The following is a 27,606-nucleotide window of genomic DNA, read 5'->3' as shown; positions in this document are numbered from 1 at the left end:
AGACTGGTGTGCTGTATACCCGTCCATATGATGGATGTACAGGTTCTCATTGAAGAAGGAGTTTACTAATTAATCCGCTTATGAAATGCTAGATAGTTGATTATGCCTTATAGTTAGTGATTCTGTAGTCCTAGTGGAATATTTGGTCATTCGACTAGACACCAAGGATGTCCTATATTAGTACTTCACTCTTTGATATAAACTTATGGGTTTAGAGGTTCCAGATCTAGCACAGCCGGTTATTGAGAGTGGTATCCAACCTTTCGAGGATTATTGAGTGTCGATAGAAGATCATCCGATCTTGGTGTCATAAGAGGAATATCCAATGACTCACGGCTAGCTCGATATTGGGCCCAGAGGGTCACACACATATGATAGGCGTTGCGATGAATAGAAGTTCAAATATGAGATATCTGTCGGAGCCACTATTTTATTGGATATCCAATAAGCCCCTGAATTATTGAATCCTATAGATGAGATCAAATAAGAGAGATTATTGGATATAGATCCACTAATCTAAAAGGCTTGGGTAGTTGGATTGGGATCTAATACCCATAGGGCTAGATCCACTAGGGTTAAGGTGATATGGGACAGTTATAAATAGGAGGAAACAAATGATTCATAGGCTAGAGCCTCTTTGGGTTGCCATCTCCTATTCTCCTTTCCCCTTCTCCTCCTCAGATAACAGGCCTAGAGATTTGAGGAGCATCGTTGGAGCCCTACTATGTGGATCACTACTAGAGAGAAAGGCATTTGACTTCCTTTATCCTCTCCTACAGATCTATAGGGATTTAGGGATATACGATCTCCCTAGGTAACACAATATTTAATGTATACAGTTTTAAGTTTTATTGATTTTGCACAAGAATCTTCGTACGACGATGAACACATCTTTGAAAATTTTTGAGATTTTATTTTTTGTTCTTTCGTTGCGCATGTGATATTGCCCCCTAGATTTCCCCACGATGGTCTAAGAGGACAGGCCGCCTTGCCCGTGGAATGTCCCATCGTGACCCCTCCAATGTTTAAGTTAGAGGGATGAGGGAGGAGAGAGTTAATAGTATTCATAAAAGTGTAGTGTTCACCCGCTTGCCCCTGTTTAGCCTAGGCTTAGTTTTTATACCTGGGCATATGACAGCAAGGACAAGGATTGGTGAGGGTGCCCCCACCCTGATTGTTAGGGGACAATAATGGAGGTGGCTTACTGACATGTTATCTTGAGGTCGACATTAACATTAGGTGATCGGGATGATATTTACTATCTAGCCTTTTAGTCGCTTTGAGTTAGACAAGGAGTGATCCCTCCTTTAGTCGTCTGAAAGGGAGGTGTCGGGGAGGCAAACCATGCCATCGATTACTAATGCAGGGGCGTGCCCCTTTCTTCAACTGTGGTGTCAGCCAGGAGTGGGTCTTGCGGGCTTTCTTTGGGAAGTCAAGACAGATAGGGATCACGGGTTGATCCCCTGTCAACAGCTGCAAAGAGTTGATGGGGGCTCCCATACTTTTACTTAGGTGGCCTCCTCAGTTCGGATGGTGGGATGAGTTAGTGGTGCTAGTACTTTCTCTCAAACTTAGTATGCTTATATAATCAATTCAAGTGTATATCACTAGTATCCTCCATATGCTATGATATTTGAAACTATAAATTTAAATCTTGATAAAATACTAGTATCAATAATCCATTGGTTTGATATGATCATATATTGAGCAGTTCATAGACATGTACCACCTAGTATCATCCAAAAGGATCATATATAAATAATACAGACCAATATTATACCATGTTTGGAACCAAGGTTCGTCGTACCGTATCGTACCGGCGTTTCGACCCGGGCTCGGTACCGGTATGGTACAGTATACCGCTCGGTACACCCAAGTGTACCGAGCGGTACACTCAGGTGTCCCGAGTACTGTAGCAGTGCTACAGTGCTACAGTGCACTGCTACAGTGCTCGGTACGGGTGGACCGGTACAGGGCGGTCCGCGTACCGCTAGCCTGTCGGACCGATACGTACCGCCCGTACCGGGCGGTACAGTCCGGTACGACAAACCTTGTTTGGAACCATGTATTTAGGTAGACATAAGGTCCTACAAAATAATATATGTAAAGATAGGGACTCATATAAAATAATAAAACAAACAATGCTTTAGCTCAAAATTCGTGTCCAGAACTTACCTATCATATTTGGCTCTTTCAGAAAATCTAACTTGTGAACCCACTAGTGTATACTAGAAAGACCAACTTATACAAGATAGTGGAATGAACTAGCGAAAAAACTAATTAGTCCACTAGTGTATACTAGAAAGAACAACTTATGTAAGATAGTGGAATGAACTAGCGAAAAAACTAATTGGTTCTGAAATCTAAATAAGGCATTTTCACTAGGTGCTCAAACCAAGTAAATCATCTCCAGGGTGGGTAATACCCTACCTTCGTAAAAAAAAAAAAAAGTCTATCATAGTACTCAACTTAAAGAATTTTCTCCCGAATGGTTTGGAATTTAGGATCACTTGGCTTCCCATAAAGCTGGATGATAGCATTTCTTTTATAACCTTCCATAAACAAATAAAAACAAAGAAGATATATAACAAACAGACCATAAAACCATGAAAAAATAGATTAAAAATTAAAATAATTTATTTCACATAATAAGATGTCAAAACCAACCATTAAATAGATATGGCAAACATATTAGTTTTGCACCATCAAATTCATTTCTAAGTTTACACAAATATATGCATAAATTTTTCTCCAAGTCATTAAACACACCTGAAATTTAAAAAAAATTAAATAGCCTAATGGTTTAAAAAAATTTTATCTAACAAATTTCTAACACAAGAAATGTAAATTATATAATTAATTGTTCAACATTATATCTTTGAATATGTGATAACAATAATGCTCTTAAGTAGTTACACTACAATATATATTTAGAAACAAACATCAGGAAATATGTAAAGAAATATATGCAAGTACTTGTTTGTGACATTCCCATCTGCTCCAGGTTCCTTCAAACACTTTCAGATATCAAAGTAATATCCTCAGCAGGAGAATAAAGATATACACTTGCCAGAATATAGAATGAAAGTCTTGTTAAATGACACAATTCCATTGAATTGGTAACTTTGCCCATTTCTCGAAGAATGGTATAAGTGGCTACAAGGAAGGATTGTAGTTGAGCTCTTTCTATATACAGGACAAAGGCTAGTAACAACACCAATGCATATGTTTACTATAGCATTGAAGGGTCAGATGATGCTACTACCATCACTCTATCCCATGTCTTTGTAACTAAAATGGAAGCTACTGATTTAGGAAGAGCCCTTACTGACCAAGAGCAAACCAAATTTTGTTTAACCATGTCAGATAGTTCATTCACGCCATTGTAGTCAATAATTCTTCCAAGATGATGCAATGCAATAGATGACTATTCTGATTCTGAATGACCAACATTATGTAGAATAAGCCCACCAATAAAGCCTCATTTCATTATTAGTTTACCGTTAAGGTTATCAATGCTAATTTCACATAATGATGATAACCATTTATCAGTCTACAAATACTATGAAATTTTTGATGCATTACAATAGAAGATCAAGATTATAAAACATAGAGAAGAAACCATAGGAGAGAGTAATGTTCTCAGGCAACTTAAATAGAAAATCAAGCATAGCAGATGCTACTTGCCAACAAAGAGATATTAAGATGTGAGCTATCCCGGGCATTTTATTATCCAATGCTTGCATGTGCTCAACAATAATAGCCTTGGCATTTCTAGCGACATGACATCCCAAAGGAATAGTATTTTTTGTAACATGAAGATGGTTCCTTATTGTTTCTAGATAATGACCACCAACAAAGGTCCGCAAACTGCATGGAAGAGAGTTTAGTTGCATACCAATAGCTTCCAAAATTATTTCTCCAAACTCACCAAACTGTTTTCTTATGTTTGGGAATAACATATGCATGTGAGGAAAAAGTACTTGAAATGATAGTTTAACATCTGACTGATCAGAAGACTCAAATTCTGTGGGAGTGTGTTTTGGTACCTGATGGATATGAATATGCAGATTAAAAATTCTATTACTAAATTATCGGTAAGTGCTAACTCATCCTCAAAAACTGAAAAAACGATGAAATTTGTGAAAGACCAGAGGCAATAAACAAGTGTTCCTTCAAGTATTGCTTTGTATTTCAAGATACTGACATCCATCCTAAAAATCTAGAAAATGAACATGTGCAACTTGAAAATCTAGATATTTTCTGCATCCATGATAAATGTGGAACTAAAGTTCTGTAGATGAAACCAGCACTTTTGATACCAATGGGATATGTCCGTTCATCATTTCCAGATTAATCTTTCAAGAAGTGCCCAGCACCTTGGCAGCCCATGTAACTTTACCATTTCAAGTTGTATGTTGCCTGCTTTCAGTTGGGTGTACAAAATTGTAAGTTGTCCACTAAGATTTGCAGCTGACTGCAGTATAATGTCATTAACATTCTCTACAGAACAGGATAACTCAGTTGCAGAATGCAGTAGAAAGAGGGGAGACTCTGTAGGAGGATTACAAAGTGGCAAAGCAATGGTTGATTCTGCCTAATCAAAGTTGCCACATCAGATTCAATGTCGACTTGTGATATTTCTAAAGCCTACTGATTATCTTCAAAATAATATGTACAAGGTTTCCAAAGAGCCAAAATTCTCTCAGATTCGAGGTCCAGTTTAGCGGAAGCAGAATTTGTAGAACAGTTATATCTCTTTTACTTTCAAGATAAGCTATTGTCTCCAGATTGACATTACATCTCTTAAGGTCTTCATAAAACACCACTAATCCATTTTTATTCATGAATTTGGATCCAATGATTTTCATCTGATTCATAAGCTCTGAATTGCATCCATATGAAATCGATTATAAAGAATGAGTTGGCATAACATTCTGCAGCCAAGAGTATGGATTCTATTGCAGCTTCATGGCTTTCTGGGGTTGTCATGCTGGGAACACAAATCAGCTGCCAAATGTTCAAATTGGGAAGCCCTATATACCGAATCTTGATAGTTTACAAGTTGTAGATAATCTGCTTGTGAATACAAGTAATCAGCAAAGAAACCAATATTCTGAAAGTTGTTATTTGAAATCTTATTCACCTCTGAAACACCACAACTGAAATTCAATCTGATCCAGTCCCCAGTAAAATAATTTGAAACACTTGTCAGAACAATTTTTGACAGATCTCTAGGAGCAAACTACAGATTAGCATCTTGGAGTACATCTTTTCTTGTGGCAGCTTTAGATGCATCAATCTTTCTCTTTGCTTCATCCGGATTACTGGATATGGTAGAAGCCCCATGAGAACATATCACAAAGTTAGAAGAAACAGCTAAAGACTCTTGATCAGCCACCTTAGGAAATGAACATTTGCAAAGGTCAATATCTGAAGGAAATGGCATATGTGGCCCCAAAACAAAAAGGAGTACACTGCAATATAGAAAGACGATGAAGACAGTATATTGTCAGCTAAAAACCAAGTAATGTAACAACCAACAAGGTGCATTTGATAAGATTCTTTTTGTTGCAGGGAAAACAAAAAAACAAAAAATAATTTCTTCATTTTTGACTCTCACATCTTTTTAAACTGTAGTCTTCACCGATCACTTCATTCTCTCTCTTTGCATCTCCAAAAATAAGCATTATAAAGTATAAACTATAAAGATGTTAAAGTTTTTTTAATTTCTCTATGATATTAGCATATGCTGTTACAATAGACCTTGGTTTAATAGATTCACGTCTCCATTCAGATTCCACAAAAGGAAGAATGGCAGGCCTTCGTAATGCAGTACATATAACATTGAATGCAATACAACAGTTCTTCTATTTCTCCAAGTGTATATCATTAGCATCTTCAGAAGTTGTATTCTTTGTTCCAGTAATCACAGGATCACGGAAGGGTTCTAGCATCTCTAAAAGAAATAGAAGCCTATGTTTAAATTCCTACACGGATGGTAAAAGCATCATCTATCTGATTGGAAAGAGTAAGCAAAATTATGCTTGATACTTTAATAGAAGGTCAAACCTTATATTTTGACAGTACATCATCCATATGCTCAGACAAGGCCAGCAAGATATATTTCAAAGCAAGGATTGAAACATCGTACCGTACCGGCATTTCGAGGTTGGCTTGATATGGTACGGTACGCCTAATTTAGGTGTAATGGAGTTTAAGATAACACAAATATGAGAAAAAAAGAGTTTGAGATAGTTTAACAGAGTATGAGAATGAAATGGAGTGAAATAGGGGAGAAGAATGGTTTAAAAACATGAGAAGGGTTTCAGATAGTTTAAGCGTTCCGCCTGGTAATGGGTGGTCCGCATACCGGTAACCTATCGGACCGGTACGTACCGCCTGTACCGGGTGGTACCATTCGAAATTGTATACCTTGCTTCAAAGCAGCATAAGCACGACTAGTAGATTATGGAAACACCCGGTAGGAGCATTATGAACAGAGTCAACCAAACATGAAGCATGAAAATAAGTGCATAATCTATCATACGAAATTTTTTCCTTTTCTTGAATTTTTATTCAGGAGGAAGTGGATAGAATTTGGATAATAACGGGGGCATTGTGATGAAATTCACAGTTTCTTGAGCACACAGATGAAAGATGGATGTCACATACAGGGTTCATGAACTAAAAAGTACTAAATGACAGTAACTAGAACTAAAGGACTTGCATTCACAGGATTTGAAGTGTATATTTTAAGTGTATATTGGTATCTTAGAAACATGTAAAAAATAATCTGCTACCCATTAAGAAATATATAGCTTTCCAAGCCACAACAGTAGTTATATTAGTCCATAAAAGTCCCATAAGAGTTGAGCACAACACTCCAAAGAACTTTGTACAAGGATGTGTCATAGTTGTATCATCAGAACACTGAAACAGTAGGTTCTTTATTGGCTCTCTAGAAAAAAAGGAAAACTCCAATCCAACAGACAAAAGTTTCAGTTTCACAATAACTGCTATGATGATCAGGATCAAATTCAAGAGATCAGGGTTTTATTCAAGTGTACAAATGACTGATATTGTTGGAATCTTCATAATAAGGTAATAGATGGATCACAAAATAACATCTATGATAGGTCATAGAAAGTTTTTTTTTAGTTCATCAGGATGGACATGTCAGTACAATACATGTCGATCAGCACGGTTTAAACATATGGCTGGAACAAGCCTTGTGCTTGATTGTGTGTTCAGGGACATCCTTGGTATAAAACAAAACTCCATGCTAGTATTATACTAGCATAACATAGTTCGACAATCATCAACCACTACCATCTGAACAATCATCAAATGGTGAAACTAATTGTCATCTGAACAATCATCATCAAATATTATACCACAGCAGAACAAATTGCCTCTGAACTTCATAGTCTTTGTTATGCTAGGACTATGATGTTCAAATCAAATAACATTTTTCTCAAAATGAGGAGATTATTTCAAGAGAAAATTAGTGATTGATAATTTGACCATCCACAATAAATCATAATGTATTGACCACAAAAAAGGTCAGATCTGCACCAAGAAATGACCAAGTACTCATCAAACATAGATAGTTTTAATTGCTTATGTTAGATAATTCACCAAACATTGTTTATATATTTTCATGATGAATAGGTTAATTATGATGAATCATGATTTATATACATCTACCTATTCTAACATTAAATAAATACCAAATTTTGTCACATTAAATAGTGAACATTATACATTGATACATACCCATATCCATCATATCAATATCTTACACTTGTATCCATGACTTCATAACCAACCAACCAACCAAACGAGCATTCATTATAATAAAGAATTAAGCCTTCATAACAGTAATAAAAACAAGAAGAATGATGAAATTACTTGAATAACACCAAGAGGTCCTCCGGAAGTTCAATTGCAAGATCAACATGAAAAAGGGTCGATGCAGTTACAAAAATACAAGTTGTTGACTTAATATGTAGACTTATTATGGAAAAAGATGAAACCTTTGCAGTAATTGTATATATCCATGGTGATAATGGTCCAAAGCATAAATCAATCGATACACATGCTGCTTGCCTGAAGATTGAAAAATAAATGCTTACTTAGAAAGCCAAAAAGTAAATTGTCTATTCATAATTAAACTTGGTATGAAACCAACAAACACGAGATGATAAGAATGAAGACAGATAGCCCGCACAAGCATTAAGAAGATGACGATGACATTATTATTATCTGCAACAACAGATTAATATGAATTGTTGAGACTTTTGATAAGAATACAAATGCATGTAACGTATATCACCCAGATGCATCACTGCTGAACCTGAGAGAGAGCATGCTGGACAAAAGGATGTTTCCACAAAGAAAAACTATCATCAACTTGATTTAGGAGGCTAATTGGAGGAAGACGTGCCATCAAATGAAAGGAAATCAGAATCCATCCAAATTAATTAATATATAAACTAGTAAAAGGTGTTAAAAGTTTTAACTTAAAACAGAGACCTTTCACCTGGAAGCAGTGCTTGTATAAGTGGTAATAGGGACCAAAATTTTGAATTACTGTTAGCCAATTTGCAGAACAGGAGAGGCTATCTATTCATTATAAAAGAATGTAAACACTCGACAATTTAGTTACAGAAGCAGACTCCTGGTGGCTAAAAGTTATTCCAATAGGAAAAAAACAGGATACTTAGTTTAAAAAACATTATAGGGTAGGTGATCATTTAGAACATACTTGTGAAGCACATCCAAATAAGACATGAGGACTGCCTTCTTCCGCTGCAGATATATCCAAGACATTCAAATAAGAAGCATCCCAATAATCTTCAGTTCATTTGAATTCTTCCCCAAACAAGCTCAAGTAATCAGGAGGTTGCATGTGCCTGGTTACTTCAGTTTTAACAATTTCATCAAATATTGAAGACAAACCCAACTATTCAAGTACAAAATTGCCAAATCAGGTTGTAAATTGATTTGATAAGAAACCATATCCATTCACATAATATGCATGAAAAAATAATTTAATTAACATTAGTTTCTTCATAAACTTATTGTGGAATCCTCTAAACTAAGAAAGAACACTTTTGAACACGTGGAAAGCCAAAAAGCAAAAGAATTTCTATTAAGTAATATGGAACACATCATCTATAATTATTTCAATGTTTGACACAAAATATTACAAAACAAAATGCAAAGAAGAAACAGAAGAACATCTGTAACTAACAATGTGGAGACTTATCTTTGTAAATGGCAGTCCAAATCCTTTGAGAAGATGGACCTGCATAGCCATCATGTCTCTCACAATTCAATTGGAGATTCATATATGTCATTACAGCTGCCAATAAAAAGTTAAAAAAAAAATTAACCATCAAGTTTTAGTACACAAAGTCAAATAAAGTGGAGTAGTTTATCTCATCATGTTCCAAGGATTGTCAATCTTGATCCAACCAATTTAGAATGGTACCACCCGGTACGGGCGATACGTACCGGTCCGACGACATACCGGTATGCGGACCACCCGCTACCGGACAGAACATGCTAGAGTGCTACAATGCTACAGTAAGAGGAAGAAATATTTAAAACCGCTCGGTAACAGTGATACAGTGCTCCAATGGTCAAATTGATCGTTGGAACCCTTTCTTATGGTATTTAAACCCTTCTTCTCCTTTATTTCACTCCATTACATTCTCATACTCTCTTAAACTATCTCAAACTCTTTTTTTCTCACATTTGTTCTCTCCTAAACTCTACAAAACAACGATTTATGAATTGAATCGAGGCTAATTTAGGAAGATTAAGAGGAAGAACTTTCTAATCAAGAGGTATGTTTACATAAGGATAATCCGTACTAAACTGAAATACGAACCTTGCATAAGATATTCTTCAAAGCCTGAAAAAGATATATGATACTATTCTTACCTAATTTACATTGATTTTACTAAACTTATGCTATTACTATATTTATTTCTAACGTAAAAATCCTATCCTAACTTTTTTTTTATTTTTAGGTATTTTCGGAGGGTCTTACACCTAAATTAGGTGTACCGCTCGAGACACCCTGACGTACCGCTCGGTATACGGTACTGTACCATACCGAGCCAACCTCGAAATACTAATACGGTACGGTATTGCATACCTTGATCCAACCTATAAAATTTCACCATTAAGAGCCTTATCCACATGCTGTGGTTTCCCGTCCTAACAATTATCATCCACAGAAAGCATACTTGTTGGTTTCTTATATGAGTAACTTACATTATGGACAATGCTAGTTCATGATATATAAGTTACACAGTCCTGATATTTGCATGTTAGTCCATAAAAGAAGTCACTTAAATCAAGGATTGAAATTTTGTACTATACCAAAATTTCAAGACTTATTCGATACGGTATGATACTATATACCGAGTGGTATATTTTGGTATACCGCTGTGTGTGTGTATATATGTATATATATATATATGTATATATATATATATATGTATATATATATATATATATAGGTAAACCGCACAGTTTACCTCTATGCGGGGTGACGTGCAGATAAAAAAAAAATTACGACATCTAAAAAACAAAAATATTGCGATGATGCCCGAGGCGACATTGCCCAAGAAGAGAAGAAAAAAAAAAATCTTCGCTTCTCTCCGCCCCACAAGCCGATGCCTCTTCTCCCGTGCACAGATGAGAAGTCGTCGACAGACGAGGAGGAGAGAGGTGACATCCAGGTTTTACCTTTTTTTCCTATTTCTTTCTTCGTCTTCTCCCTCTTCTTTCTTCTCCCTCGATCACCGTCGATAATAACACCTCAATCGATAACGATAATGCCTTAATTGATGGTACCATTCGGTAGCGGGCTGTCCGTGTATTGGTCTATTGACGGACCGGTATGTACCGCCCGGTACGAGCAGTATCATTCGGTATTGCAGACCTTGATTTAAAGAACTAATGGGCACTTTAAATGTTAGAATTAGGAACAGAAAACTCTATTTCTCATAATAACTGGAGAGGTCAATATATGTTGCATCAATTTATTGTGACGGACTAGTCTTACCATGAAACAGTTAGGATCATGCTTATGAGTACTAACATGTTTTCAACACTGGCTTTTTATGGCCTTAAGCAACCCTCCACCTTTTTCATTCGGGCTTGGGACCGACATTGGCGGTGTTAGAAACATTGGTACTCATAACAAGAAATCAAGTAAAGAAACTAATTTTCTTTGAGAAAGATCAAAATTGAAACACCTAGCAGGAATTTAAAAGTGACAATTGTAGATCGAAAAATAAGTATACTTCGGTCTAATTAGACAACAAAGAGGCCTTTGAATCATGGCACTACTCGCTTTTTTAAACCTAACAATGAGAAACATTTTTTGCCAACACATAAAAACATAAGAAAGTTTGTTTTCTCTATGGCTGTGATTTTGGTGAAGGGGGAAATTAAGCATAGCCATCTCTGAACATATCACTAACCTATGACACAATGACTTCCAATGCAGAAAATCCTAGAGAAAATGAAGTTCTCGATTGAGGCATTCACATCAACATAATAACTCTACTAGATTGAACATGTTTCATCTTGTTTACAACTAAGCAAAAATTTATTTACGCCTAACACATACTTATATAAGATAAATTTGTCCATTTAAATTTGTTCCTCCTAACCTTGCCTCCTGCCTAACGTTCAAGGTGAGAACATTTTTAATTAACCTAGTCTATTGGTACTCCATTTGTGCTAAGGAAACCCAACTATATAAATATTTATCCTATTTGTTTCATGAAAGATGCAATCTTTATGTAACTTTTATTCAATTTTCAGATCCATATATCAACTGGGAAGCTTGTCCTAATATCTTAATGAGGGAATGCCTTGGAAGATCAAGAGATAGCTCCATTAACAAGTGTACTAAAATAAAAAAAAATCAGAAATTAAGAAAATATGGGAAGACTCTTTCAGATAATAATTTATATAAAAGAACACAATTAAATTGATTACACTATCATGGACTTGAGTTAAAGAGACATTGTAATACAAAAAAAATGTTCAAATTTGTCACACCATCGAGGAATTAAGTTATATCTTTTTTCTTGTTGTGATCAATTGCAACTTTTATTTCGGCATATCCTAAGAGTTTTGCAAGAATATATAGAATTTTTGAAACTTGAATCATATAATGTAAACTATCCGTCCAACCCATTATTTGCTTACTTTTGTCTAGATTAGTTGACATAAACTAATTAGACATCTTGTTTCTGTAGGATTTCATTCCAATACATACATTTTTAGTTTAGCAACTTAAGATCCAATATACAAAAACCAAAAACTTATAATGAATAACAAATATATGTTCAGGACAAGGATTATAATGAATAATAAATGTATGTTCAGGACAAGGATTGAAATTTCATACAATATCGGAGTTTTGAGATTCGCTCGGTATGATATGGTACTTACTGTATACCGAGAGGTACATTCGATATATATATATATATATATATATATATATATATATATATATATATATATATATATATAACATAAAAAGGGGCGATTGCCTCGTCACCCTTTTTGGTGCGTGGGGAGGGTTTCTTCTCCCACGCGAGCAAAAAAACAAGCGATGTCCCTTTGTTTTACTTATAAATTAACATATGACTTCTAAATTTTTTGCAAAATCAATTCACTTAGTATACCAATAAAATGCATTGAAGTAATTCTTGAAATAATTGAACTCTTCAAAACGATTTACAATATTTCATTAACAAATTCAGAAGGCTTAACAGAGAGAGAGAGAAATGGGAGACCAATTCACTAATTCAAATGAAGGTAAAGTGTGTGTTTAAGCTAAGCTTCTGGTTCGAATGATACATTGCCCCAAGATGTAAACGTTCAGAATCTTACGAGTTCTTCCTGCATTCTTTCATTTTGTTAGTTCATTTTTGACAAACAATATCTAGCATATCAGCTTGGATATATAAATTTGTCCATTTTTGGAAAAAAAAAAAAGTAAACTGGTTGTTCATTCATATACAAATTCTCTCAAATTTTTATCCAAAGTGGGAGGCTTCAAGTCAAACACTAACAAGCACCTAGTAGATGGATCTTTTCTGGATGGCTCCACGTCAAGCACGAAATATTCAAACCATTTGAAACACGAGGGTAACAAAAAAAATCTGACCAGTATGAATAACTATTATTCTGGATAACAAGGGTGAGCTAAGCATATGTGCATTAATAAAAAAAATACTAGATGATCTCATTAGTAATTGATAAGACATTCATTCTCTTGTTCTTCGATGCGTAATTTCACAACATAAAATAGATTTCTAGTTTTACAATTCAAACACCAACAACCACTAATCAAGAGAAAAAGAAGGTTGTATATGCACCATCCCCTTCTTGTAAAGGGTAAACGCACCGTTGGCCACGAGCTTCTTATTTGTCTTGATCAGGCTCTGGAGTTTCCTGAGGATCATCAATGTCCACCGCATTAGCCTTGTCCATAAGGCCAATGATAGTTTACAAGATGTACATGACGATGGCAAGAGGCACAGAGGTAGAGGTGTTGGAAGGGATGGTAACTTTGGTGATGGAGACTTCAAATGCTTACCCAATATTCATTTTGTTTCTCCATTACATCCAACAAGATCATCAATATATTATTAAAAAAATGATGACTTAAATAATTCAATCGGAATTATCATGTCAAATTCAAACTTGGTACCACATGTGATATTACTGGAATCGCAATAAATAATCACAACCGCTGCTGCTACCTTAATCTCAGTAAACAAATAGGGAAGTTGGAAACAAGAAATACCAACTCAAAGGTCGGTGTTATACTTACAAAAGGAAAATTTCAGATATAGTGCTTGGATGCTGAAACTTGTGGTAAATGACCACAACAGCAGAATTGAAAAAATACTGAAATAGTAGCCATGTCATTAATTGGTGAACATTTATATGAAACATAACAAGCTTGTCTATCAAGCTCATGAACATTGCTACTACTCTTCTACAGCTACAACTGATTCAGCAAGATAAATCCCATAGACTGAAACAATCACAAATCAGAACCTTCAGATTCAATAAAGATCCTGTTAATCGGAAGGACCCGAACTACTCCACTATCACCATAATGAAGCATTTGTGAACTATTGATCTAGTAAGCTAACTTCCAAAATTTAGAACCTGCATTATATCCCATTTGGCACCATTTTTCTAGCCCTATCTTAGGATCAGAAGTGTATCTATGTTGCAGAAGACCTAGTCTATTCGTGGAAAGACATGTAAATTTGATATTTTTATTCATTTCACAGGGAAAAACATAATAAACAGAATTATAATGCCTCACCGTTATCAAGCTCATAGATTTATTTGTTTGGTATCTCTTTACTATTATGAAATATACTGTGGTTTACAATTCTCTTAGGTTGAAATAACTGCTTTCTACAGAAATTATGACGCATCTTACTAAAATCAGAAATGCATTGAAGTAATTCTTGGAATAATTGAACTCTTCAAACAAGTTTGCAATATTTCATTAAAAAATTCAGAAGGCTTAACAAAAAGAGAGAGGGGAGACCAATTCACTAATTCAAATGAAGGTAAAGTATGTGTTTAAGCTGAGCTTCTGGTTTGAATGATACATTGCCCAAAGATGTAAACATTCAGAGTCTTGCGAGTTCTTTCTGCATTCTTTCATTTTGTTAGTTCATTTTTTACAAACAATGTTTAGCATATCATCTTGCATATTTAAATTTGTCCACTTTTGGGAAAAAAAGTACACTGTTTGTTCATTCATGTAACCCAAAATAACTAAAATTGAAAAGCCCTTGCTTTTAACTAAAAGTCTTAGTCACTAAAATTGGTTGCCATGTTGACAAACTACGTAGTTGTCTTGCAGTAAAATTCCACATGTTACCATAAATAAAGTTAATGCCCATAAAAATAAATTAGAACTACTCTTGTAAACAAATTGAAATAAACAAAATACACACCAAAAAATAATATTGTCAATCTCAGTCCGATATCGGTTTCAATAATATATCAGAGTAGTATGGTACTGATATATAAGATAGTATACCAACATGTTTCGCCTGGTATACAAATAAGTTGTTAGTCATTTTTTATCATTAACAAATTTGAATGAAAGAGAAAGAGATACTATAATCCAGAGTCCAAACAATAGATTATAGACATCATCAAGGTATTTATTTAGAATGTGATATTTTAGACTAAAAAGAAAACTTGATAGATCTTTTCAAATTTCAACTATGCTTCTCTTCCGCTAAAATTTGAGCTCTAATACTGCTTTATATTTATAAAATGACCTTTTCAAGTATGCATCTCCCTTCCTCTAAAATGTAATCTCTAACAATGCCTTATATTTATTAAATGATAACTGTATTTTTTATAATTAATTCTTAATGAAGACACACAAAATGGCAACAATTAACATATTTTAGCCAATTAACAAGTATTCCTAATCACCATATTCTACCTTTTGTAAACTTTATTTCAATTACATCTATTTTTTAAAAAATCAAAATGTTCATTCCTTAAAAGCTAAGTAATGCATTACATCAAAACTAAGGAGGCATGTTAAGAGTATTTTTTCTTTGTTGACTGTATCTTTTAAATTATAAAATATGTTATCATTGATGCAATAGGTGTTTGAGGGCAAGGAAATTAGCAGAGATCCTTGATCGAGTGAACTATATTTGTTTGAGTTAATGAAGTTCAGGTAGAGGCCCAGTAGGCACTCGTCATGTCCCTTATTAGATAACTATGTTTTGGATCGAATAGGTGTAGTCTATAGGAATGCCCTTGAAGATTTTGATTCTGTGATAAACTATTATGGATTTTTAAGATTTGAGGAAAACATATTCTTAGACTAAGACAACTTTTGTGAAATTTTTAATTTTCATAAATTTGTAAACATTTCTCTAACATCTTTATCAACATAAGTAGATTTTTAATTTTCCATGTTTTTATTGTGTTAAATCTTATTTAAACATTTTTCAGACTGCTTTCAATTAAATCATATTTTCCTAATTATTTTAAATATTTTATATGTTTTGTTTGTGTTATATGTCTTTGTCAACTTCTTCTTAATTGTTATCAATATTTCTTTCTAAAATTATCTATTATTTTTTCTCATGACAAAGAAAATTTAGTTATACTACCAATTTGGTGGCAAATTTCATTAAACAGAACAAAATAATTTGGAATTTTACCACAAACAACTGTATTATGTTTAAAAGTCATAAAAAATAATTTATGTACTCCAAATTATTTTCCTCAAAATTTTTTTCATGTTTCGATTTTAGATAGTCATAATTAAAGTAACCAAGGTATATTGACAATAAGGATTGATGTTATTGATGTTCTGCCTGAGTTGGTATGATATATTGACAACAAGGATTGACGTTCTTACAGAGTCAATATGACAACATCAATCCGATCATTTGCTAGCATTAATTAATATATTGTACATTCCTAAAGATTTCAACTAACAATTTTTGTATTTTTGTGTTATATCACATCATATTGCGTTAGAATTGGTACCAATATTTAATTCATTCATGGAAGTTGGAAAGTACATGAAAAGCAAAAACAACTACATACAAACATAGCATACAAATCCAAGAGGGACAAGCATACGGGTCAACGATTAAGTTTTGATACCATATTACATGAAAAAAATAAAAGAAGAAAAACAACATAAAGAATTACAGGGCATGACAATTTGCTTTATAAACAATAGAAGATGTTCATCAAAACTAAGTAGCTAGCTTCCTATTTAGTGATAAAAAAGAATATGATATGAGCCAAAGGTGTCATGATTCAGTTATGCATCTACTTTTATACCCAAATCTAGTGATTCTACAAAGCCTAACCTATGGAGACTAAAAATAAAAGTTTCAAATTACCATATCAAAACGTAACTGATTGAGTGTACCTTCAAAATGTATGGATAAGTACATGTGTTTTAACCTGATTAAGAAGCATCTTTTATTGAGATATCAGTTGAATGCTGCACAAATATGTTCCAATTAACAACTAGCTTTGTATGATACCTTTATAATTTGCTTTGCTAGTCATTTCAATTTGAGTGAGATTTTATTTACACTTAATATTTCACATTATACATTTACCATCATATAATTACAAATTAATTATTTTAGAAGTAATAACATGATAAGCAAAAAGGACCATAAAAATTACACAAAGATGTTCTTTGAGTATCGAGTTGAGTAAAGTCAATTTAGCTAAAGCATAGCAAACAATATAAAATGCCACATTATAAAACCTTATTAACTATAGTAATGATTGCATCATAAATGCATAAGAACTTCTTGCTAACAACACATCATAAAAATTTATAGTTCCAATGTTAAGGGCACAAATTTGCAGACTTGACTTCAGCAACATTTCAAGAGCCCATGTAATTCTCTCAATTTGGATAAGTGAACATAAACAAAAACTTCGGATCAGTGAGCATAACTAAAATCTTGATCACAAGCACTACAAAATGCTATTGGAAGTTGAATCTAGACAACATAAGAGCTAATAATCAAAGAAAAGACATTCTACCAAGTGACACTATCCCATAATTCCATATCCACATATTGCAATCGCCATCATCTGAGAAATGACCAAACTGAAACCATCAGCAATTGAGTCCCAAATTTCATCAAGACAAACACACCAACATTAACACCTAAAGGTCGAGGAGAGGTCATAAATCATTGGAATTTGTCTGTATTAACATCTACTTGATAGCAAATTTTGAAAATAAAAGAGAAACAACCCATATTAAGTGAGTGTCATCTGGTTACTAATCCTTATCAAGCTATGACAAATAACAATCACCAAGAGAGAACTCTAAGATCACAAGAAAGGTAGCTTTGCATTTAATATTCCATTTAAAATCACAAAAATATTTAAAGATGGACATTTGTCTTCATGATTTCTTACTTCTTGAGATTCTCTTCAATTTTTTTAAAAAATTTTTTGACCTAGTTCCTAGCTCAGAGCACCATTAACATAACCAAAAAAACTGATAGCACCAACACTTGAGAGTAAATAAATCTAAATCACCATTGTTGAAATTGTATGACACCCAATGGTTATAACCAATCATACAGCATTTTAGAAAATGATAGTAGCTACCCATGATATCTTCACTTCTTGTTGTTGTTGGTACAATGAACAATCTGAATCTTGAACGAGGCAAATACACAGAGATGCACAAATTACTAAATATGGCATGTCACGTAAAACTAGATAACTGACATCAATAAAATATATCCTATATAAGATTAGAGAATGGACTACATAACAACAGAAAAAAAATATCTCAGATAGATTTATTTTCTGAATTTCTATATTCATGACCAAGGTCTGCAATACCGAATTGTATCGCCCGGTACGGACAGTACATACCGGTACGCAGACCGCCCGCTATCGGGCGGTACATTCAAAAAAACCTCGTATCGAACGATACGATATAATATCGAGCGGTAACGGTCGAAATTTCAACCGTTACCGCCCGGCACAAATCGGTAACGGTCGATTTCGATCGTTATCGCACTGTAGCAGTGCTACAGTGCTCCAACGGTCAATTTGACCGTTGGAGCCCTTTCTCATTCTATTTAAGCTATTCTTCTCCCCTATTTCATTATACTCTCTTAAACTCTCTCTCAAACTTTTTTTTCTCTCCTAAACTCTACAAAACAAAGATTTGTGAATTCAATCGAGGCTAATTTAGGAAGATTAAGAGAAAGAGCTTTCTAATCAAGAGGTATGTATTCGCTTTCTTTAATTAGAGAGTAATTAAGATCTTTAACATTATGATTAGTATGTTTCATGCATATTAAATATTGAATAATATTTATGATAGTAAAATAAGTTTAATTAAGTTTTATTAAAGTTATTTAATGCTGTGATTAGTCATTTTAATGATGATTTAATCAAAATTTATTCGATTTTATATCAATTAAATTTCTTTAATACCTATTAGGGTATTTGTCATGTTTATAGTGTTGAAAGAGAAGTAATTAGTGAAAAATTAACTATGTTAATCGTATAATTAGTGTAGATAAATAATAATTTTATCATAATTTAAATCATATTGGATTAAAATTACATATTTGGATCATATTGATCCTATTGACCTCCAATTCTACAACGAAGATTCAGAGCCAATGTTAGATTGGGTGGAGGCCCGTCGTTCGTTTTGGTGGTAAAATCAACAATCAGGTATATCTACATATGTAATTATTTAATTAATTTAAATTTTAGAGTTTATATTGTAATAAAATAGTCTAACAATTCAAATGATTTTTCTGTAGATATTTCAATCTATAACGGGTTGAAATACGAACCTCGAACAAAACTACCTCAAAGCCCGAAAAAGATATGTGATACTATTCTTACCTAATTTACATTGATTTTGCTAAACTTATACTATTACTATATTTATTTATAACTTGAAAACCCTATCCTAACTTTTTTTTTTATTTTCAGGTATTTTCGGAGGGTTTAACGGACTGAAATTAGGTGTACCGCTCGATGCACCTGGGGGTACCGGTCGGTACACCGTACCGTACCGTACCGAGCCCAGGTCGAAACACCGGTACGGTACGATATTACGAACCTTGTTCATGACAACCAAAGCAATAATATACTCCTAAATTCTAGACATCTAGAAATGCATACTTAGAGCAATGAGGAAACTATTTGCTGCCTCATGTTCAAATGTGGGGAAAAAAACAATTTTGAAAAGTGGAGCTAACAACTGAAAGTCCGACAGCTAATCGTGCGAAGTCTTTAAGTGACTCATCAACAGCGAAGGTATTATGTTCAGTACCTTTACATGCAAATCCAACAAGGTAGGAAAACCTATATTATTAATATGATAAATTGTCAGTTTTTAAATGATAAAACGATTAGTTAAATATCAGCTACAGAATATATAGTCAGAATAGTGCAAAGTGGAAAACACACAAATAAAGGAGAAAAAACAAAGTCTAAAGGAATCAAAATGTGTCTAAAAATATTATCAATGAATGATCTATAATAAAGAGAAGTATCTAAAATGTAATTCCAGAATTTGATAGGTCTTTTTTTTGTTTTCTTACGGAACAGAGAGACTAATAGAAGTCACAATTCTTTGTTAGTAATGAGTAATGACAACTAATTTGTTCGAAAGATTATGGAATGTTATTATTGATGAATAATATAACAAAAGGAGAAAAAACGAAGTCTAAAGGAATCGAAACATGTCTAAAAATATTATTGATGAATGATCTGTAATAGAAGAGCAATATCTAGAATGCAATCCAGAATTTGATAAGATCTCTTTTTTTCTTTCTTACATAACAGAAAGACTAATAGAAGTCACAATTCTTTGTTAGTAATTATAACTAATTTGATAAAAAGATTACAGAATGTTAAGAGGCAGGCCAGAAGTTAGACAAGAAAGAGAATTAATTAGTGCAGTAGACTTTTCAATGATAAAATTTGAGAAACCACCATAGATATTTTCTAGTAAAGAAGTAACCAAAATATTCAACAAAGAAAGGATACTTGAACCTGATTCTCAAATTCCAATAAATGAAACATCAATGCTCTAAGTCTCTTTGTCCCTGAATGATAAAAAAAAGCAATGTGCCTTGATCATAACATGAATGAAAGGTAAGCCTCAACATATGACTGAAGCATCACAAATGTCAATCTATGAGAAAATTATTGGAGGTGAAATATCTTTAAGCATGAAACAATTTGCAAACAACTTAATCTATAATCAGTGACATTAGGCAAAATCTCATTGTATGAAGCTGAAAATATTGACGGTTATGAATAATAGTAGACATTTGTTATAATATTGACAATTATGGAAAGACCCTTACTGTAAATTTATGGAGGAAAAGGGGAAAAAGAGGAAAAAATATGATGGAACTTAAAAATGGTGTCTATATTCCTTCTTAAAATCCATATGCAGGCTCAACAAAAAAATAACAGATGACTTCTAAGTTTTTTGCAAAACCAGTTCACTTAGTATATCACTAAAATGCATTGAAGTAATTCTTGGAATAATTGAACTCTTCAAAACAATTTGAAATATTTCATTAAGAAGTTCAGAAAGCACAGAAAAAGAGGGGAGGACCAATTCATTAATTCAAATGAAGGAAAAGTGTGTGTTTAAGTTGAGCTTCTAGTTCGAATGATACATTGTCCAAAGATGTAACATTCAGTCTTGCGAGTTCTTCCGGCTTTCTTTCATTTTGTTAGTTCATTTATGACAAACAATGTCTAGCATATCAGCTTGGAGATTTTATATAAAGTCGTCCACTTTTGGAAAAAAAAAAGTAAACTAGTTGTTCATTCATGTTACAAATTCTCTCAAATTTATATTCAAAGTGTGAGGCTTCAAGTCAAACACTAACAAGCACCTAGTAGAAGGATCTTTTATGGATGGCTCCACATCAGGTACGAAATATTCAGACCATTTGAAACAGAGGGGAGAATAACAAAATTTGACCAGTATGAATAATTATTATTCTGGATAATAAGGGTGAGCTAACCATATGCGCATCAATAAAAAAATGCATAATTTCACAACATAAAACTGATTTCTAGTTTTATAATTCAAACACCAACAACCATTAATCAAGAGAAAAAGAAGGTTGTATATGCACCTTCCCCGTGTTGCAAAGGGTGCACGCATCGTTGGCCATAAGCTTCACTGCAGCTTCTTGTTTGTCTCGATCAAGCTCTGGAGCTTTCTGAGGATCATCAATCTCCACCGCATTAGCCTTGTCCATAAGGCCAATGATAGTTTACAAGATATATATGATGATGGCAAGGGGCACAGAGGTAGAGGTGTTGGAAGGGATGGTAACTTTGGTGATGGAAACTTCAAATGCTTACCCAATATTCAATTTGTCTCTCCATTACAACCAACAAGATCATGAATAGATTATTAAAAAAAATGATGACTTAAATAAATCAATCGGAATTATCGTGTCAAATTCAAACTTGGTACCACATGTGATATTACTGGAATCGCAATAAATAATCACAACCGCTACTGCTACCTTAATCTCAGTAAACAAATAGGGAAGTTGGAAACAAGAAATACCAACTCAAAGGTCAGTGTTATACTTACAAAGGCAAATTTCAGATATAGTGCTTGGATGCTGAAACTTGTGGTAAATGACCACAATAGCATAATTGAAAAAATACTGAAATAGTAGCCATGTCATTAATTGGTGGACATTTATATGAAACATAGCAAGCTTGTCTATCAAGCTCATGAACATTGCTACCACTCTGCTACAACTACAGCTGATTCAGCAAGATAAATCCAAATCGAAACCTTTAATGAAGATCTTGTTAATCGGAAGGACCCGAACTACTCCACTATCACTATAATGAAGCATTTACGAATTGTTGGTCTAGTAAGCTAACTTCCAAACTTTAGAACTGCATTATATCCCATTTGACACCATTTTTCAAGCCCTATCTTAGGATCAGAAGTGTATCTATGTTGCAGAAGACATAATCTATTCATGGAAAGACATATAAATTTGATATTTTTGTTTATTTCACAGGGAAAAACATAATAAACAGAATTACAATGCATCACCTTTATCAAGCTCATAGATTTATTTGTTTGGTATCTCTTTACTATTATGGTATATACTGTGGTTTGCAGTTCTCTTAGGTTGAATAACTGCTTTCTACAGAAATTATGACACATCTTACTAAAAACAAAAAAATTTAGGCTTGGATTTCACTCTTGAACTTATCTTTATTTTCGAAAAATTTCAAATTGAAAATTATTCATTTCATGAACAGTTTTTTAAACAATATCTGAGTGGTTGATCAACAGTCTTTTGATTGTCAAACACAATTCTAGTTTTGCAACTCCACAATTTTCTAAATTATTTCACCCTCTAAACAAAATCCTGAGATGCTTTAGTATCTTTGTATATGCAAATAAACATAAAAAAAACACTATTTCAAGTGAAATGAAGTACTCCGTAGTGAAATAATATCTACACCAAATAAAAGTTTTCACGGGTTCTAGAATGGTCCTAAAAGAACATAAAAAATCTGAAGGCTAATGGATATTTTAGGGAACCTTTAGTCACCCAAAAAATAAAGACATAAGAAGTTACATCTTAGATCAAAATTATGCATAGATCTCTTAGTTGTTGAATATGATTATAGTTGTGCAACACCATAAGTTTCCATATTTTCACCCTCTAAGCAAATCCAAAGATGCTTTAATATCTTTGTATCTGTGAATAAAGATTTAGCAAAGACACCATAGCAAGATTTTAAATTCATCATGTGAAAGTACTTTGATCTGGCAATAGAGCTACATAGTTCAATCTTCAAAGTTTCTTAATGGTCCTAAAAGAATATAAAATTCTGAAGTTCAACTTATATCATAGGAAACCTATAGTTAGAAAAGAAAAAAGAAGCATAGGGTCATAAGCAATTACCTCTTATAATGCATAGATCTCACGATTGTCAAACACGCTTCTAGATATGCAATGTGATGTCTTCATGTGATAACTAGGCCATATTGAATGTTATAAGAAATCTCAACTCAAAAAAAAATGGAAAAGGAAATCTGAAGTTTGTTATACGGTTCAATCTTCAAAGTTTGTTTTGGCAATGTGATATCTTCATGTGATACTTAAGGCCATATTACAAGTGCTTTGTTCTGGCAATAGAGCTACACAGTTCAATCTTCAAAGTTTCTTTATAGTCCTAAAAGAATATAAAATTCTTAAGTTTAACTTATATCATAGGAAACTTATAGTCGGAAAGAAAAAATAGAAACATAAGGCCATAGGCAATTACCTCTTATAATGCATAGATCTCTCGATTGTCAAACACTCTTCTAGGTGTGCAATGTGATGTCTTCATGTGATATCAAGGCCATATTGAATATCATAAGAAATCTGAACTCAAAAAAGAAAAAAAACAATAAGCATCTATCAGTTTGATCTAATTATGCATGATTAGCATACACAACAAAATATATAGTCTGCACAAAAATTCTCAAACAAAAATGAGACAAAGATAGTAACTTACAAAAAAGAAACACAAGAGAAGCAAATTAAAATCACTTTAAACCACATAATTAGATTATAACAATTGGGCAAAAATTATAGACCACATGTTTCATCAATTGGGCAATAATCATATCGATAACTATGAAATGATAAACAATAAATAGGAAACAAAAATCAGACTCGTAGCTGCAATGATAGTCATGTTGTAAATAAGCCTACTAAAATGCTGTAAAAGGCTGTAAGGTTTCTAACTTACCTTAGGCGGTTGCGCTCATATTTGAAGATCTTGAATCCATGCGCTTGTATGAAAATGTACTGCCTCTTTGACACCACGAAACTTCCCATCGCAATGTTACCAACAACAGATCTTCATGCCAAGCACTAGAGAAGTCTTTCATTTGGAATCTTAATCATTTCCACCTATCCACCTTTTCATCTTATGATGACATTAAATTGGGCAAAGGGCAGTTCAGGTTTTGTTATTTTGGGAGTCTCAAAGATATTCCAAAACTTGACTGTCTCATCTGCTGCTGCAGAAGCTACTACACCTCCCAGTGGACTCCCAGCCAAGGAAAGAACCCGGGATGAATGACCGGAAACCTCAGCCACTCTCGTCATGGATGGGTAATTCCACAAGGTGAGTTGATTGTTCGGCGAACCATGGGAGGTCAGTAATTCAGATTTGTTTTTGTCCCATAGCAATGCACAAACTTCAGAGCCAGCATCAATCGAGTTCAAGCAAGCACCGTTAACGGTGTTCCAAAACTTAACGCAATGATCATTGCAACCTCCACCAGAAGCCAACAGGTTGCTCCGAGTTGGGCACCAGTCAACGGCCTTCACAATGGAAGTGTGGCTGCTGATCCTGTGAAGCCATTGACGTTGACGTGGATGGTCACGTGAGACAGGCATGCAGGCATCCCATATGTGCACTAGTTTGTCCTGCCCTCCACTCGCCAAATACCGCCCTGACAACACGGACCATTTAAGACTACAAACTCCACGCCGATGCCCATTATAGAAACAGATGAACATGTCATCCTTTCTAAAGTCATAATCAACAACAGTGCCATCAAATCTTCCGACTGTCAAGATTGAATTACTTCTCCACGCAAGTGACAACACAGGGGCCTGGTTCTCATCTTCCATCCCATCCACGACATGTCCTGTTGCTAGATCAATCAGGGATAAATCTGAATTGCCAAATGCGACAGCAAGAACTGCACAGTCTGGCGACCAGCGGATGCAAGTGATAGGTCCTCTGTCTTCTACGGGTTGTAGAAGCTTAGTCGACTCGTTTGCAGCGTCCCAGAGATACACTGCGTCCTCAAGGCCAATCGCCAACACATTATTGCTTCCCCAGTCGAGGAGATTCAAAACATTATCATCCAACAAGCCGTGGATTACCAAAACCCTCTCTGGTTCTTTAGGGATTCGCCTCTGCTGCTTCTTCTGCGGCCGAATGGGCTCGTCAAACTCGGGCAGCTTGCTGGCCGACGCTTCAGGTGCAGTCTTGAAAGCGAGGATACGAGACCTGTTCTTCAAAATGCACTCGTCAAGAAGCTTTTGGTACGCCACGCTCGATGGGGATTCCCTCGAACCATCACGCTGCGGTCTCGAAGGCCCGGTTAGGGCAAAGCGTGCGTAGTCCATGTCCATCGCCGACCGGAACGGGATGAAGCGGTCGTACTCCACACGCCTAGAACGCGAAGAAGACATATTTTCCAATCGAAACCAGAACGAGACTGGCTAGGTGACGAAAAACGATCGAGAAAACCAGAAAGATCGATCTTCCCACAAGAAAGTCGACAACCAAGAATCGATTAAAAGAACCCCAAGACCAACAAAAATTCTGAACCCTAATCAAAATTTCGACGGATGAAGAACCAAGCGAAACGAAACAAGAGAAAAAAGAAAGGAATGAGATCACCGCAATAAAAATCGAAGGGAAGGACCCTCGCAGCTGTGCCCGTTCGTGTTCGTCGGAGAGCAGTTCCGACCTTCGCAGAACGACGAGATCGCCGAGAGTCGAGAGTCGAGAGCCGAGAGTCGAGAGTCGAGAGCCGAGAGCCGAGAGGAGAAGAGCGCGCGAGGGGAGAGTAGTTGTTGTGATTGCAACAGAGTGGGCCCTCGGGTTATATAGATGCCACCCAGCCCAAGCGTTACATTCTAAAATCGTTCCGTTATATTTACCCAATCTACGTAGCGGGTAGTTTGACATCACACCGTTATATACAGCTATCATCTACATTAAATTTCGTGTACCTTACTCTTTTAGAATTCGTATGTTAAAGAAACAAGACGTGGCATTTTTTTTTGTACGAAGCAATGTTTTTAAATTACTAAATTTATTATTAATATAATGAGATTTGATATTCTTTTATTTGTCACTAAAAAAGAATATTTTTATTTTAGGATATTTTAATTTTTAAATAATATCTATAAACTGATAATATTTTTATTAATACACTAGGTTTTGAGTCTCAAATTATAATATATCTTATTTTTAATTTTAAATTTAGTACAATATTCATTCACATAAATTATGCATCTAATTAATCCAACAAAGATCAAACAGTGAACAATTAGACAAAACTAGAAGTAAATGCTGACCATTCTCAATTTAGATGATAAATAGTTAAATGCTTGAATTATTAAGAAAACATGACAATTAATCATTTTTAATTATATTAAATTTTTTTTATTATTATTCTAACCAAAATTCATTGAAATTTCATCTTAAATTGTTTGAGCAAAACAATGATATATAAATTTTGATGAAGAAACAAATAAGATATTAAAATAATAAAAATAAAAAGATAAAGTTTAGAAAGAACTTAAAGACATGTAATCAATGTCTTAATATGAAAAACTCATCCTTACATATCGGATTGATCGAGATTCCAATCTCATTATTTAATCCATCTTATCTTTGCGAACATAAATAAATATTATCATAGAGTTAGTTAACTAGCCTCTCTTAGCATATCAAGTAGCAAAATAATAATAATAAAAATAATATTTTTAAAAAATAAAGAGGAGAAATTGTATTGAAATATGAATTAATAAACTATAGTCATTTACAATTCTATTTATAGAGCCTAAAAAGCATCCTAAATGTCATAACTGATATTGTTGTAAGAGACATCCTTTCATTAAAATATCTTTTATGCATATCAAGATTATCTTTACATAATTTTAATTTTTAAAATATAATACTAATAAAATTATATTTATTTATAAGATAAGATCATTGGAAAAACTTTTTATTTTTTTCTTTTTACCTGGAAAATGATGACTTCACTAGATTATGTAAAAGACTGAGATACTTTTCTCTCCCTTTATCAAAAGAAAATAGAAAAATATCAATAAACCAAATACGACTATAATGATATATTAAATAATAAATTAATACTTTTAATTAATATCTTAATAAATATAGTATGAATTATTTAAAATATAATAGTATTGT

General features: G+C 33.9%; 1 protein-coding gene and 1 long non-coding RNA gene across 3 annotated transcripts; both read right to left on the bottom strand.

The window, feature by feature from the left end:
* Positions 1 to 4,155: 4,155 nt before the first annotated feature.
* LOC135599163 (uncharacterized) lies at positions 4,156 to 11,192 on the bottom strand. Of its 2 annotated transcripts, XR_010481856.1 has the most exons (3): positions 8,771 to 11,192; positions 7,915 to 8,112; positions 4,156 to 5,477 (listed from the first exon to the last, which is right to left on the bottom strand). It is a non-coding gene; the product is annotated as an uncharacterized LOC135599163 (long non-coding RNA). The 2 variants fall into 2 exon arrangements; XR_010481857.1 differs by lacking the exon at positions 7,915 to 8,112.
* Positions 11,193 to 24,566: 13,374 nt separating this feature from the next.
* Positions 24,567 to 25,853, bottom strand: LOC135598260 (cell division cycle 20.2, cofactor of APC complex-like). Its single transcript, XM_065091792.1, has one exon. It carries the CDS (start codon positions 25,851 to 25,853, stop codon positions 24,567 to 24,569), a length of 1,287 nt encoding a protein of 428 aa, XP_064947864.1.
* Between the last annotated feature and the right edge of the window lie 1,753 nt (positions 25,854 to 27,606).

Source organism: Musa acuminata, chromosome BXJ2-1, assembly GCF_036884655.1.
Source record: "Musa acuminata AAA Group cultivar baxijiao chromosome BXJ2-1, Cavendish_Baxijiao_AAA, whole genome shotgun sequence".
NCBI classification, from domain to species: domain Eukaryota; kingdom Viridiplantae; phylum Streptophyta; class Magnoliopsida; order Zingiberales; family Musaceae; genus Musa; species Musa acuminata.
The sequence above is the reverse complement of the archived record's forward strand: the minus strand, read 5'-3'. Positions and strand labels throughout refer to the sequence as shown.

Bases quoted from the DNA above. Each gene is read 5' to 3' on its own strand.
- LOC135598260 (XM_065091792.1), bottom strand. From the start codon at position 25,853: ATGTCTTCTTCGCGTTCTAGGCGTGTGGAGTACGACCGCTTCATCCCG.